Genomic DNA, 16082 nt, shown 5'->3' with positions numbered 1-16082 from the left:
TTCTGACTAGTTCTTTTTCATGTTTTCTATCTCCAATTTTAAGTTTCCTATCTCTATTTTTATGTTTCCTATCTCTTTGTTAAAGTTCTCACTGACTTTATCTACTCATCCCCTAAGTTTATTGAGCATCCTTATAACCAGTGTTTCAAACTCTGCATCTGGTAGATTGCTCGTCTCTGTCTTATTTGGTTCTGTTTCTGGAGCTTTGTTCTGTTCATTCATTTGGGACATGTTTCTTTGTCTCCCCATTTTGGTTGCCTCCCTGTGTTTGTTTCTGTGTATTAGGTAGGGCTGATATGTCTCCCAGTCTTAGTGGAGTGGCCTTATGTAGTAGGTGTCCTGTGGGGCTCAGTGGCGCAGTCTTCCTTGGTCATCTGAGCCAGGTACTCTAAGTGTGTCTTTTTTATGGGTTGTGTGTGCCCTCCTGTTGTAGTTGAGCTTTGGTTGCTGATGGTATGTCAGTGGGAGGGATTGACCCTCAGGCTGATTGTGAGGACTGGCCAGTGAGGAACTGACTCTATGGAGCAAGATTTGCTTTAGCAGGGCTCTAGTGCCTGCCCGTCTGTCCTTTGGTGTGTTGTCCTCTGATGCAGCCCCATGCGGTGATCCAGCTCGGTCAGAAGCCAGCCACAGGGCTCGCCTTTCCTCCTGGGAGGAGCTCTGCTGCAGGCCATGTTCAGCTGTAGCCTGTTCCCTACCCAGGGCCACCTGGCAAGAGTCACCAAGCAATCTGCAGATGGCTACCTCCTGTGCTAGGCTCTGAGGTTCCTTAAGAAGCAAGGTTGAGAACCAAGGCCGGCTGCTGCTAGTGCCAGGCTTGAGGCTGCTCAGCAAGAGATATGGGGGCACATTGAGTCCAGATGCTGCTTGTTTGGGTTTTGTGAACCTAGGAGAGACTTTAGGAAAGTATGTGGCATGAGACAAGGTAGGCCATTTGTATGGAAAAACCACTGGAAGTGGCTTGGGTGGGCCCACCTGTTGGGAGGGGCAGAGTCTCAGGGAATCACTTGGGTGGGGGCAACCTGTGTTAGCCAGGTTGATGGAGACTCAAATATGGCAGCCATCTGAATCTAGAAGCTGGGAGGGGGGAAGGCTCAACAGACAATGGCTTCTGCTTGTACTTCTGTCTGGGAGAAAGCTTCCTTTCAGCCTTCACCCTGAATCCAGGCAACCCAGTTCCTCCCTGCATGTCACTGGTGCTTTTTGAGCTGCTGACCCAGCAAGTGAGTCTGTCAGTGAGTAAGTCTGCATGCAGGCCCCTTAAGAGGAATGTCTACAACTTCAGCTGCCCTCTCTCTCACTCAGCCACAATCTTCACTGGTTTTCACAGCCAGAAGTTGTGGGAACTTTCCTTCCCAGCACTAGAACCCTGGGCTGGGGAGCCCAGTTTGGGGCTAGGACCACTTGCTTCTCTCGGGGGAGCTTCACAGCCAAGATATCCCTCCCAATTCTCAACCGCCACAGGTGGGTGTGACACCATCCCATTTGGCATCTCCGCCCCTCCTACTAGTCTTGAGATGTCCTCCTCTGTATGTTCCCAGTTGTAGGACTTCTGTTCAGCTAGACTTCAGGTGACTCCCAGTGATGGTTGTTCTGTAGTTTAGTTATAATTTTGTTGTGTTGTGAGAGGAGGCGAGCACAGCATTTACCTACTCTGCCATCTTGACCTGAACTCTTGTTTAGGGATTCTTAACAATGAGTTTATAAATACTCTCCAATAGTTTATTGTAGAGGTTTTTGTTTTTGTTTTTGTTCTATTGATGTTGCTATTTTACATCTAGGTGTTTAATCTACCTGGAATTTATTTTCGTGTATGGTATGATGTAGGGATCTAGTTTCATTATCTTTTCATACAGTCAGTTGTTTCAGCACCATACTTTTAATAGTCTATCCGTTTACCTACCTCTGTCTTCTGCCACAGGAGAGTGTTTGTGAACTCTTAATTCAGTTGTATTGGTTTAGTTGTCTATCTTACATTCAGTTTCACATTGTTTTAATTTTAATTTAATTTGTCATATGATCCAGCAGTTCCACCTCTGGGTATTTATTCTAAACAATTGAAATCAGGATCTTGTAGAGATATTTGCACTCTCATGTTTATTGCAGCATTATTCACAATAGCCAAGATGTGGAAATAACCTAAAAGTTCACTGACAGTTGAATGGATAAAGAAAATGTGGTATGTACATATACAATGGTATATTATTCAGCTCTTTAAAAAAGAAGGGAATCTTGCCATATGTGACAACATGGATGAAACTTGAGGACATGATACTAAGTGATTCCACTTATTATATAAGATATCTAAACAAGTCAAACTCATAAAAGCAGAGAGTAGAATGATGGTTGCCAGGGCTGGGGAGTGGAAATACAGAGCTGCTGTTCGACAGGTATACAGTTTCAGTTGTGCAAGATGAATAAATTCTAGAGATCTGCTATAGTTAACAGTTCTGTATTACACACTTAAAACTCATATTAAGTGTTCTTACTACAATTGAAAAAAAATAAAATGTTGGAAAAAGTGCAGCACAAGACTTTTTCCTCTCTCAGCTGTTTATGATGGAAAGGAAGGTAAAAAGTATTAATTAATTTTTTGACTTGCCGTGGGGCTCTTTAGAAGGGTTTATTTAAGTCATAGTGATTAGACTTCTAAACAACATGTAGAAAAGTTCGTCAAGATTTTCAGGGAGACTTATTTTAATTGAGCCACTTAGAACATATAGAACATATATGCCAGTATAAATGTGAGCAATTAAACTTAATTTTAATTTAAGTCATTTACAGGATTCATAAAGAGGGATAAAGGTGGATCATCAGTTTAAAAAAAGAAAAAGGAATGTCCTTGATATGTTGAGATTCCACAAATCAAAGACTCCAGTAGTTCCTTAGGGCCTACTCTTTATTTTAGTCATTAGTTTCAGGATAAGGCGACCAACTTTTATTATCATTTTTTCCGTAGAGTGGGACAGTTGCCATCTCTTTTCTGCCAGAATGTTTTCATCAACTCAACCTTGTTGTCAGCAACTCCATTTGGGGCAAAATTTTCTGATATACAAGAAAAAGTTTTAATTAAGATGCTATTTTTCCAGAAAGTCCTCTTATAGGTGTTATTGGAGTTCCAAGTATGGGTGATTATCTCTGACTTCCTTAACTTGGCTGTGTCTTGGGGTAATGGAAAAAGGGACATAGGGATGGAAATGAAATTTGAAATCTGTAGTTTTGGGGGCAGGTGCAAGCTCTTCCTCTCAATGCTGCAATTTCATCTAGCACCTCTGAGAATATTGCCTTAACACTATGGGCATGACAGCAAAACAAAACAAAAAACATGTAAATTCAAGCTGGTATGTAGTGAGGAGGTATAAATCATTCACTTTTTTTAATGATTTATTGTAAGTTTTATTGATAAAATATGATTCATGTTGAACAACAATGAATGAAATATATTGGTAATATCAGGAATACTCTATATTTATTGATAACATATTAGGAAATAAATATAACCTTTTTCGTACCTTTAATTGTATCCTGTCTTGTACAGTTAACAAGCTCTGCCTAATCTCAGCACACGCATTATTATTTCAGGTCCTGTAGGAATGGCTGCTGCTGCTGCTGTGGCAACAGGAAAGAAGCGGAAACGGCCTCATGTGTTTGAGTCTAATCCATCTATCCGGAAGAGACAGCAAACACGTTTGCTTCGGTGAGGGCTTCCTTATCCATATTGTTGCTGTTTCCCAAATATTTCAGTTTGGATGACAGAGTTCGAACACACATTATTAGGTTCACCGAGGATACCAAGTTAGATCTCTTTATGACAGAATTAGACTTTAGAGTACTCTTATAAAATTAAATACGTGCAACTAAAAATATGATTAACAGATTATATATCATATAAATTAATTCAAGGATAATTTATATGCCGCCTACGTGCCAGGCATTGTTCTAGGCCTTGGGGAGATAACAGTGAACAAAACAAATTCCCCTAACAAGCTTATATTCTAGAGAAGGGGAAAAGAAAATAAACAAACAGGTAATATGTCAGATGATGATAGGCGCTATGGAAAAAAAAAGTGGAGTAAGGAAAATAGAAATAGGGGGTTTATGGAGATTAGAGTCATTCTCCACCCCCACCCTCACCCCCCACTTTTTAAAAATATGTATGGTCTGGGGAGATCCTTTTTGATAAGGCAGTCTTTGAACAGAGACCTGAAGTAAGGGAAGGGGCAACTGTGTGGATGTCTAGGGGAAGAGCATTTCCCCAAGGGAAATAGGGAACAGCAAGAGGAAAAGGTTTGAAGTGGAAAGGAATATGGTAGGCACGTTTAAGGAATAGCTATGGTAGTCACGTTTGAGGAGTAGCTAGGGAGAGACTGAGAGGCAATGTGGTTAGAGTGGCAGTGGAGAGCAACATCATGGGGTCTTTTGGTTCAGTATAAGAGCTTTGACTCTTACTCTGAGTGAAGTGGGAAATCAATGAAGGCTGTTGACCAAAGCAATGATATGGTCTGATTTACATTTGAAAGGGATCACTCAGGTTACTGTATTGAGAATAGACTCTGAGAGTACAAGAATGGAAGCAGGGAGACAGGTTAGGTTATTATAGTAATCTAGGCCAGAAATAATCGTGTCTTAAAACCAGTGTAGTAGCAGCAAAGGTGGTAAGAGGTGGTCAGATTTTGGATGTTTTTCAGAAGTCAGATCTAGCATGATTCATTGATGGATTGGCTGTGGGGTATGAGATAAAAAGGACTGAAGGATGACCTTAAGGTTATTGGTCTGATTAATGGAAGGATTGAGATGATACTTATTGGAAGAGGAGCAGGTATAGGAGTGAGGGTAGGGCAGAATCAGGAATTTGGTTTTGGACATGTTAAGTGTGTGATATTTCCTAACCATGAGGTAGTGGTAAATAATAAACGATTGTACAGTTGGACATATTATTCTGGAATTCAAAGGAGAGACTTAGCTGAAGATATAAGCATATAAGTAGTATTTAAAACTATAAGACTGGAAGAGATCACCTGGGGAGTGAGTGTGGACTGAGGCCTGGGAAATCCTCTTTGATAAGGCAATCTTTGAATGGAGACCTGAGTAAGGGAAGGGGCAACTATATTGATGTCCAAGGGAAGAGCTTTAGAGGTTGGAGAGATGAAAGGAACTAGAAAAGAGTCTAAGAAGTGACCAGTGAATCAGGAGGAAAACCAAGAGAAGTGGTATCCTGGAAATCATGTGTAAAAAGTGTTTCAAGAAAGAGGGCGTGTGATCAGCATTGTCAAATGTTGCTGGCAGGTTGAACAAGATGCCAATGGATCACTAGATTTAGCAACATGGAGATCGTGGTTAAAACTTGATAATAGTATTTTCAAAGGAGTGATAAGGATGAAAGGATTAGAGTGTCTTCAAGAAAATGGGAAGAGAGGAATTAGACAGTGAATATAATACAGACCATTCCTTCAAGGAATGCCACCGTATTTCTTGTTTTGTATGTGGTCCTTTTCTTGTTTTTATTTTTTCTGAAGAGTTTGTAGGCTGCAAAGAAAGATTAATATGTAAGTGTGGTACATAGAGGAGTTAATATTTTGACAAGTTGCATAACATGTATTCATATATGATAAGAAATTTCGTCTATAAAACGTTTCAGAAATTTTTCTTATAATGTTTTAAAACTATATTCAGATTTTCTAGATATTTATTGGACTGTTGATTCCAAATGGAGTGCCAGTCCATGTAAATGGTATGTGACAAAAACTAGAAAATATGGTCTAGATTAAGAACATAAGAAGATTATAAGAAACTGAAAGAAAAATCCAAAAAGTATTTAACAGTAGCTTTCAGCAGATAAAGAGGTTATATATCACTAGATGAGCAGTTCTTCTCATTTCTTTTAATGGTATTATAAGCAGGAGGAATTAGAATGTATTACATATAGGAATATATTTGCTGTAAAGGACATAGATACAACAGTACATGCTTTTGGAGAAAGATGGAAAACTTTAGATGTGTTGGCTTTGCTTCATTTGAATTGGCATGACTCACCAGTACCTTGAAAGGGTAGACTATGTTCTCAGAAGATATGGAATGTAGTACTTTAAAATAATCTCCCATGATTTCAGAGGAAAAGGTTTCATCCAGTGTTGATATATTTGTATCCTCATTTGTAAAATACTGCAGGGCAGAATTAGTGTTTATATCACAATGAAAATCTTGAAATGACAACATTTTTGAAGTAGTATTTTTGTATAAAGTCATGTCAGTGAGACAAATGATGACCATATCAATCAAAGAAATTAGAAGCAGTTCATTTAAGCCCCCTTCATTAAACATGGAGATGATATAATAAAGTATAAGAGGAATCTCAGCAGTAATCTTTATCATTATTAGTAGCACTCAACGAAAATCCCTTTGGTGTTGCAAAGATTAGGAAGATGATACTTGCCATGTTTAGCGTTGTGTCATGGCCATGTCCTGAGGTACACCTGTAACAGACCCTCATGTCAGTGGGTTGGTCATTGGTCTTTGGAACAACATACTTTACTGAATGGGATATCAAACCTCACACTCTCTCTTCCACATTCAGGTTAAAGAAAATGTATCTAATCATCATAAATTGTCTCAGGTCAAAGTAAATTTTATGTCTGTGTCACTGTAATTTTTATCTTTTTTAACCGATTTTATTCTTTTTTCATTCTGATTCAGGAAACTTCGAGCCACATTAGATGAATATACTACTCGAGTGGGACAGCAAGCTATTGTCCTCTGTATCTCACCCTCCAAACCCAACCCTGTTTTTAAAGTGTTTGGTGCAGCACCTTTGGAGAATGTGGTAAGAAAACTGCTGTGTTCTCAGATACCTTTGGATTTCTGTCAGTTGTTGTTAACATTCTCGTGATCCTCTGTCTAGCATGATGGTCATTACTTCTGTCCTCCTTATCCAGGGGAGCGGGGTTTTCAAACTACTTTATTTTATTTTTTTATAAGAGCTTATTTTAGCCAAACCGATGACAGTTGCTTGGAAGCAAGATCTCAAATGCTCCTGTTTTTAGACTACTTTATGCAGCTCAGAATAAAAAGGATCATTTCTGTTTCCAATTCCTATAACAAGGTATTTTACCTTACCAGATGTAATAGGGAAAAAATGATGTTGTGTTTGTTAAGAAACCAATGGAGTATTTTGTAAGCAATTGCTGATTTATGTCAGAAACAAAATGGTAGATAATTCTGAAATGTAAACTTCATAAGGCAAAGCTGGGAGAATTTTATTCATCACTGATATTTGAGTTGCATATTTAAAATCACTTAGATTTATTCAAAGATTCAATTTAACACTTTGCTTCAATTTTGATTGTATACCTATCCATAGCTAACTTTATAAAACTATTATTTACCCTTGCATACTTAATGCTACATGGACTACTCTTTGGCCAAAAATACTTTGAATCATTAGTAGAATAAAGATCTGTCCAGATTTAAATTGCATTTTGTTTTTATTAGCATAAAATTTATTAAGTTAAAATGACATTTATTAGATTGCTCCCATATTGAATGTAGACAGTTAAATAGTTCAGAATTAGTAATTACTTGAGATTTTGTTAGTTGCATTGTTTTTTTTTTTCCTACAAATATACAAACATTGTTATTCTTTCTTAATGTTTCTGAGTTTTGTTTTGAGGTTGCCCCCAAATTCCTGAGGCCCTAGAATAGGGTGAATATTAGGACCTTTCCTTAGAAGAATATGGTAGAAAGCTTCTAGTTCAAAATGGTGCTTGACAAGCAGCCCTTAGTGTCATACTGTTGACATACATGAAATCTAAGCATGTCTTCTTATTCAGTATTAAAAAATTTAAATATTATACTCCTAATGTGATCTATGAAAAAGACTCATCTAGAAGACTCAGAAAAATACCTCTGAAAATTGCTCACTGAAAAATCCAAAAGAAAGTTTTAGGAAACTGTGAGTCCTACATAGAATATAAAAAGATTTACAGACTCAATAAAAGAACAGTCATATAATAGACTAGACTGAGAGAAAAAGCAGCAGATATTTTTCCATTGACTGAGATGTGATAAATATGGCTAAAGCATAAATATAGCTAAAAAATAAACACCATTAGAATTAGAAGCAGAACATATCTATCTTCGAAAGCACTAAAGAAGGAAAAAACCCAAGTTCATATACAAAAGATAGAAAACAAGGGAAGGAATTTAAAAAACAAAATAAAATACAAAGTATAGAACAAAATAATATTAATATAAGTGAGACTAATTAATTCTGTTATAAACCATAAATATAAACTCCCTTGTTAAAGACAAAGATTTTCTTTCAGATTGGAACAACAATCCAAATCAAAACCCAATTCTGTTCAATTCATGTGATATACTTACAATGACTCAGAAATGTTTAAGATAGCTGCAAATAATACCATCAAGAAAGTGAAAAAAATCCACAGAATTCGAGAAAATATTTGCAAATAATAAATCTTGTAAAGAACTTGTATCCGGAGATATACCTCTTATAACTCAACCATCGTTAAGAAGAAAATGAGCCAATTTTAAAATGGCTTAGAATCCAAATAGGTATTTTTCCAAAGAAGATACAGAAATGGACAGCAAGCATCTGAGCACTAATAGTTAATAATAATTAATCATTAGGGAAATTAAAATCAAAATCGCAGAGAGAGTCCACTTCACACATGATGGAATGACGGTAGTCAACAAGATGGATAATTGTAAGTGTTGGTAAGGATGTGGGAAATCAGAATTCTTGTATGTTGCTGTTGGGAATCTAGAATGATGCAGCCGCATTGGAAAACAGTTTGGCAACTTCTCAGAGTGTTAAAAGTAGAGTTATCTTATGACCTAGGCTTTCCTAAGAGAACTGAAAATAAAACTTAAACACACAGCAGCCAAACTTATACACAAAAACTTATACACGATATTCATAGCATTTTTATAATTGCAGCATTTTCATAGTAGCCACAAAGTAGAAACAACCCAGATGTCTATCAACTTGAGAATAGGAAAATAAAATGTGGTATTATCCATATGATGGAATATTATTCAACAATAAAAAGTCATGAAGTCTTGATAAATATTTCAGCATGTATGAACCTTAAAAACATTGTGTTAAGTTAAAGAACCCAGTTATAAAAGACCACATATTATATGATTCCATTTATACGCAGTATCCAGAATAGGCAAATCTGTAAAGAGAGAAAGTAGCTTAGTGGTTGCCAGGTTGGAGAAGGGTGAGGGAGAAATGGAGACTAACAGCCAAAGGGTGTGGAGGTTTCTTTTAGGGGGGATGAAAATGTTCTAAAATTAGATTATGATGCTTGCACAGCCTACAAATAAACTAAAAAGGATCGAATTGTACACTGTAGATGGGCAAATTATATGGTGTAGTAAGCTGAATAATGGCCCCCAAAGACATCCAGGTCCAATCCCTGGAACCTTCAAATGTCACCTTATATGGCGAAAAGGACTTGGCAGGTGTGATTAAATTAAGGATTGTGAGGTGGGGAGATTAGCCCAGATTATCCAGTAAGGCCCTAAATCTATCACAGTGTCTTTATAAGATGGAGACAAAGGGAGATCGATATAGAAGTAGGAGATGCTTTGGCAGAAGCAAGAGGTTGGATGCAAGGAAGGGGTCAGGAGCCAAGGAATACAGGCTAGACAGTAGCTAGACAAGACAAGGAAATGGATTCTTTTCTAGAGCTTCCAGAAGGCTAGTCCTGCCAACAACCTTAAATTTAGCCCACTAAAACTAAGAGAAGGAATTTCTATTGTTGTAAGCCACCAAGTTTGTGATACTTTGTGGCAGCCAGAAACTAATATGTATGTTATGTGAATTTTATCTCAATAAAGCTGTTAAAAATGTTAAAATAACAGACAAAGGTATGTCAGACAAATACCTACAAAAATAAATCATGGATCATAGCATTAATATCAGACAAAGCCAAATTCTCAAGACAAATGAGTATTAACTGAGAACCAGAGGTCATTTAGTATTGATAAGCAGTATAAATTTATAATGAACCTTTTATGCCTCAAGTAACATTAAAGCAAAGCACATAGATCAAAAAGTTAGAAATGTAAGAAACAATTAAAAGTAGGAGGTTTTAATATCTTTGTCAGACCAAGGAAGAAAAATATAATGATCTGAATAATAGAACTAATAAGTTTAATATAAAAGATATACTAGCATATGTGAAAAATTACATGAACAGCTATAGATTGTAAGAATGACCATATGTTATTATTAAGCCACAAAGATCTTAATTGTAAAATGCAGAAATTACACAGGCCATATTTTTTTACCATAGTACAGAAAATTTAGAACTTAATGTCAAAAGATTGACAGGAAAAAATTTTCAACCATATAGAAATTTTAAAATACTTCTTAAAAGAAAAACTTAATTTGCAGACTGTTTAGAAATAATAACATAAAACTTGAAAGTTATGATCTAAACTGGTACTCAAAGAAATAGTCATTGCCTTAATTTCTTTTTATATACAAAGAAGATAGAAAAGAAATAAACTTCATCTAATTAAAGAAGCTGGAAAAGGAACAATAAATTAAGTCTAAGAAAAAGAATAAACAAACATATGGAGAAATTAATGAGTTTGTAAACAGAAAAGGTAGAATTGTTACACTCAAGGAAAGGTGCTATGAAAAGTCCAATGAAAGAAAAGCTTCTAGCATGCTAATTGGGAAAAAGAAGAAAACAAATGTACGGTCTTAGAAATGAGATGAGAGTTATAGAGCTAAGAATAGATTGAAAATTGTAAGGAAATTCTGTCCATTAATTCTGTTCTTATAAATTAAAAACCTCAACAAAGTGGATAATTTAGTAAGAAAATAGCCAAAACATATTCAAACCTCAGTAAAACAATAAATGTGCACAAAATTTAACAAGTAATTAAATTATATTGTCCAAAGGGAACCCTGAATATTTTAGGTGACCTATGTTAAACTTTCAAGGTACAGAATATTCTTTAATCTTATATACACTGATATACAAGGTGGTATTAAAGAATTAGATCTCATTGTTTGCATAGTCAGTTATGCAGTATATTGCACATAATCTCGTATTAACAGTTAAAGAAGTGCTTTAGATTTTGTAATAACGTCTAACATTTATTGAGTGCTACTGTGTTCTAGGTATAGTTATAAGCACTTGGCATGTTTTCTTATTTAATAATTTAAAAACTGGTATTTGCATTTTGTTCTCTTGCCTAAAGCCATCATTATTCTTCCTTTTTACTCTTCTAGCTGGAGGCTGCTGAGAACTCTGGAAAAGTTAAAATTCAATAGGGCTGCTCATCTTTGGAATATGGATTTCAGATTGAAGATTGTTTATTGTTTTTGAGAGTTTGTTGAAGAGGGAATGAAAATTTTGGCGGTTTTAATAGTTGTTGAAAATTTTCTTACATTTTCCAGGGTTTTGTTTAATTCTTCATACTGGATTCTATTCAAATTACCTCTTACCCCACAATTGGGGTATATAATAAGGCACTGTAAACAAAGTTAAATGGCCCACAACAAACTGGAAACATTTTTTTCAAAATAATAACAGCAATTATATGTTATGTAGTTTTTAAAGTTCATGAAGTGTTTACAATTTGCTTGTTTTGTATGTAGCTTTTAAAGCTGACGAGTGTTTACAATGTGCTTGTTTCTGCTAAACACTTTGTGATTTTTAGTTAATCCTCACAATAACCCCATGACGTGTATATCTATTATTATCTGGTTTTTACAAATGTAGAAATTGAGGGTTTGGGAGCTTAAGTATTTTGTCCAAGATCACAAGCTAAGTAGTGAACTAATTAATATTCTTCATGTATAAAGATATCTCAAAAATCAATAAAAATATAAACATATTAATCACAAAGACCCAAAGATATGTTTGAGTATGGATTAGATATTAGATGATATTAAGGAATTAATTTTATTTTTGTTTGATATGATCATTGTAGTTGTGTATATAAACATCTTTTTTCTAAGATGCATGCTGAAGTATTTAGAAATTTTGCAATATCTAAAATGTTCACTTTTAACCTAGCTTCCTTTTGAAATTTTATCCTAAGGAAATAATTGATTAAACGAGCAAAGATCTATGTGCAGGGGTATTAGTCACTAGTCACTAATTTTTAAAAATTGAGAATAGCCTGAAAGTTCAAAGATAAGGGATTGGTTAGATAAATTGATGATTCATACAGAGATAGGACTACTACACTGCCATTAAACACTGTAACATAGTTCTTTCTATTAACATTTTCAGATGGCAACAGCGTATTAAGTGAAAAAAAGCAGGTTATAGAACCATACATAGAGTTTGATCTTACTTTAAAAGTAAATCTGCATTTTCTACATGTTTATAGATTTGTTGAGTGCACAGGATTGTCGTAACTAATGCTTGTATAGTATAGCAGATTTATAAAACTTTAAATATCCGTATTCTCAACAATTCTGACAATAACCCTGAGATGTAGGTATATCTTTGTTACTATTTTCATTTTACAAATGAGAATGCTAGCTCAAGGAGGTTGTGATTTACCCAAGATCCCCCAACTTCTGAATAATAGAGCCAGGGTTCAACCATTGTAGAGATTTTCATTCACGGTGATAGAATATTGTGTCTTCCATAGATTTGTTCAAGGTATTAATATGGGGTTTCAAATTTAATCTCATTTTCTTAGTCCTTGCCCTGTTTTCTAAAGGAAAACAAATAGAGTTCCTTTCCAGTTCTCCTGCACCGTGAAGGGTCAGGATGGTTGTTATAGGCAAGCACTCACCGTAGCTACTACTGGCTTCTTTCTGGGGAGGGAAGGAGGCACTTTAAAGGACATTATTCTTGTGCTGGTGAACAGCAAAGGTCACCTCCTCTTTTTCTCCTGGTTAGACCTGCAGAACCAAGAGAAGAGGTGATGAAAGCACCTTGGGTGAGTAAGTGAGTAATGGGGCAAGAGACAGTAGGAAGTAAGAGATAAACCTTATTTATATGTGCAAACGTTAATATGTAGTTTTTAAAGAAGGAAAAAAATTATTTTCATATATATTGAAGATACAAATAACACGAAACAGACATAACAAAAATATTTCCAGGAGGCGGCTCCATAGTGTAGTGGTTAACACGTCTGCTCTACACCTAGTAACTAGGGTCATTTTTAGCATCTCCCTCCCCTCTCTTTCACCCCACAGCTCATTCACTATTTTGTTCTCCACTCATTTCCTAAATACCTGTTAAATTGGTCTACTTTTCTGTTTCCATTGCCATGACCCTAGTTACTAGGTGTGATGTCCATCTAGTTCCCTTTTCAGTAGCAGGAGTCCTTTAATCGACTGTCACCTGTCTCTAACTTTATCTTGCCCGACTCCCTGGCTTCTCTCTTGGCTCCAACCACAAGAGTCTTTGTTTACTCTCTTGTACAAATTCTGCTTCATCCCTCCACCAAGCATTTTGTATGCTCTTCCCTGTGATTTGCTCTCTCTTACCCCCTTCTTCACCTTAACTTTGACTCATATTTAAGACCTCAGCTCAGTTGACACGTCTTCTTTGGAGCCTTCTCTGACTTGCACAGATCAAAGCCCCTTGTTCTTCTATCCAAGACTCACAGCACCTCTAAGCACTTATTACACATGCACTTTCATTACTTATTTTTGTGATTATTTTATTAATGTCTGTTGCCATCTAGATTGTGAGCTACAAGATGGCAGGGACCGGATCTGCTTTGTTCCCCGTTATGCTCCCAGGGCCAAGCGCTGTGCCTGTCATGAGTAGTTAGTTGCTCAGCAATATTTGTTGAATAAATAAAGCATCTTAAGCATTTGGCAGAACTCAGAAATTCAAAATGCGGATTTGATTTCTAAATTCTAATCCTTCATTGGATCTAAATTAAAACCTTGAGAAGTAAAGCTCTATGAAGTAAAGTTTGGTTGTGTCATTCTTTATAGTACTAGTCCTAATTTGTAATTGTGCATTTATTTTTGTGATTATTTTTGTGTTTGTCTTCTTGACGAGATATTAGGCACAGTAATGGGACACTGCAACAGATAAATTTGCTTGCCATTTTGTCCCTAGCACTTCCTTAGCCGTGCTTACCATATAATAGATTAATAATGAATATTTGTTGGCTAGATGGCTGGATAGAGAAGCTACCAGTTTCAGAGATTATATATGCTATGTCTGTCTGTATTTGTAACTTGGTGTAATTAGATAACTTGAAATTAGATGAACTCTCAGAAAGGGCCTTTGGCTATGATGGAGAACGAGATGTTCTTATCGAGAAACATAAGATTTCTCTAAGTTGTTTGGGATCTACTACTTTTGGTTCTTAGGTCTTCTGCAGTTTAATTTTTTTTAAGCCTCTGCTCTTTAAAGCAAAGCAAGTTAAAAAACCTTGATAATCACTCTATTAGTATTTGGGTCCTTAGTGAAGTATCATGCTTAGTGAAGGCATGGCTCCCATAGTAAAACAGAGTTATCAGCATTTAGACGGGCTAATTCAATCCTGCCCATTGGTTGATATTCACTATAGTGTGCATATGTAGCTCGAAAAAACTCCACTTTCGTGAAAACTCTTTGTAAGCTTTGATTTTTTTTGAGTGGTTTTCCACATTGATTTTTCCTGTTTGTGGCTCAGAGTCCTCATATGTAAAGTAAGAATAATACTTACTTCACTGGGGAGCAGTAGAAATTAATTAAAGTTGATTATCATCCCCCTTGTATATTATGTTCGCAGAAAGTTGACATGAAAGCATTGGCAAATGATAGATTTTTAAAGTTGCTCTGCCCTGAAGGCATTCTTTTGGTGGCTTACTGCCACATCACGTACTTTTATGAGCTTTATGGGAGTGGGCCTAGATATATTTTGTTGAAGGACAGAGAGAAAATTTCCTTTTTTCTTTTCTAGAAGAACTGTAGGAGTTTTCTGAAGGTAGAACTCAATTCAGAGTCAGTAATCCATAGCATTTAGATGGAGACACACTGGGTATGACTAACCAATTCCACAGGTCTAGAAATTAGTCACAATCACAGAAGCAAGAGGTAGCTTTAGGGTAATCAACAGCTTCCTAATCAAATCATCTTAATGCTTTTATAAATTCCACTTTCCCAGTATATAAGTGGACTCTGAAGTTGGTTGTGATTTCTTATTCTAAGGCATTCAGTTATTTATATAGGTTTTAAAAAATGGCTTTAACTTACATGATATGTGGAAGCCTATTTAAGAAGTAATAAAGTAAAAGCCCTAATGTTTATTTACTTATTATTCAACAAATAACAGTGTTAGATACAAAGTATGAGATGAGGATTCCATCCAGGTCCTTTGAGGTTGGTTTCAAGGTTCAAAACCAAGGACCCAAAGGGCAAGGGGAAAACTAGAAATCTGGACCGAGAGCAAAGAAGCTGACACTGGGGCTGGAGAGAGAACAGGAAGAGCCAACATAACTTCACGGGCCACATCCTAGGTGCCAGATGTGCTATGGGATCACAGGTTTGAGGGCATCTCTGACTGGGGCATCTCTTTGTTATATATCTCAGATGGAATATATTTTTAATCTCAGAGGAGCTCGTAGGTAAAAAAAAAAAAATCTTTTATGGGACCTTCCTGAAGACTCCTCTTTTATCCAGAAAAGCTTCAAGTATACAAGGAATTGTGGTATCTTGTCTGGGACTATTTTTGCAACCTGAGGGCCCTTAATTTTGTAGTAGCCAATTCCTAAATCCTCAACAGAGCACGTTCTGTACCCAGAACTCTAATAGCTCCTAATCATACCTTAAACTTCCTCTATCTTTGGTAATCATGAAAATGTTTGTTAATATGTTATCTGTACATGTCTGAATATATGAAATATTTGATGATAAAAGTTTTAAAATATACAAGAGACCAGTTCCTGTGCTCAGCAATGCCAGGCACTTGCTAGTTGTGTACAGTGTAGCCTGGAAATAATAATGTTAGTGACACATAATCATTTGAGACTGTAGAAGTTTAAAGGAGTAAGGGAATGATGGCAGGAACACTTGGGACGTTTTCTCAGAGGAAGTGGAAATTGAGTTGGGCCTTGAAAGATGGGCAATAGT

General features: G+C 36.1%; 1 protein-coding gene across 13 annotated transcripts in view; it reads left to right on the top strand.

Annotated features, from left to right (window-relative positions):
• NRF1 (nuclear respiratory factor 1) overlaps nucleotides 1–16082 on the top strand; it is a 117377-nt gene that overhangs the window by 39822 nt on the left and 61473 nt on the right. For all 13 annotated transcript variants that reach the window (XM_039860876.1, XM_039860878.1, XM_039860877.1 and 10 more), the window contains 2 exons: nucleotides 3583–3697; nucleotides 6694–6820. In XM_039860876.1, the coding sequence (XP_039716810.1) occupies nucleotides 3583–3697; nucleotides 6694–6820 (242 nt within the window). The remainder of the gene's footprint in view (nucleotides 1–3582; nucleotides 3698–6693; nucleotides 6821–16082) is intronic.

This window comes from Pteropus medius, unplaced genomic scaffold (genome assembly GCF_902729225.1).
Source record: "Pteropus medius unplaced genomic scaffold, Ma_sr-lr_union100, whole genome shotgun sequence".
NCBI classification, from domain to species: domain Eukaryota; kingdom Metazoa; phylum Chordata; class Mammalia; order Chiroptera; family Pteropodidae; genus Pteropus; species Pteropus medius.
Note: the sequence above shows the minus strand (reverse complement) of the source record. Positions and strands in the feature narration are given on the sequence as shown.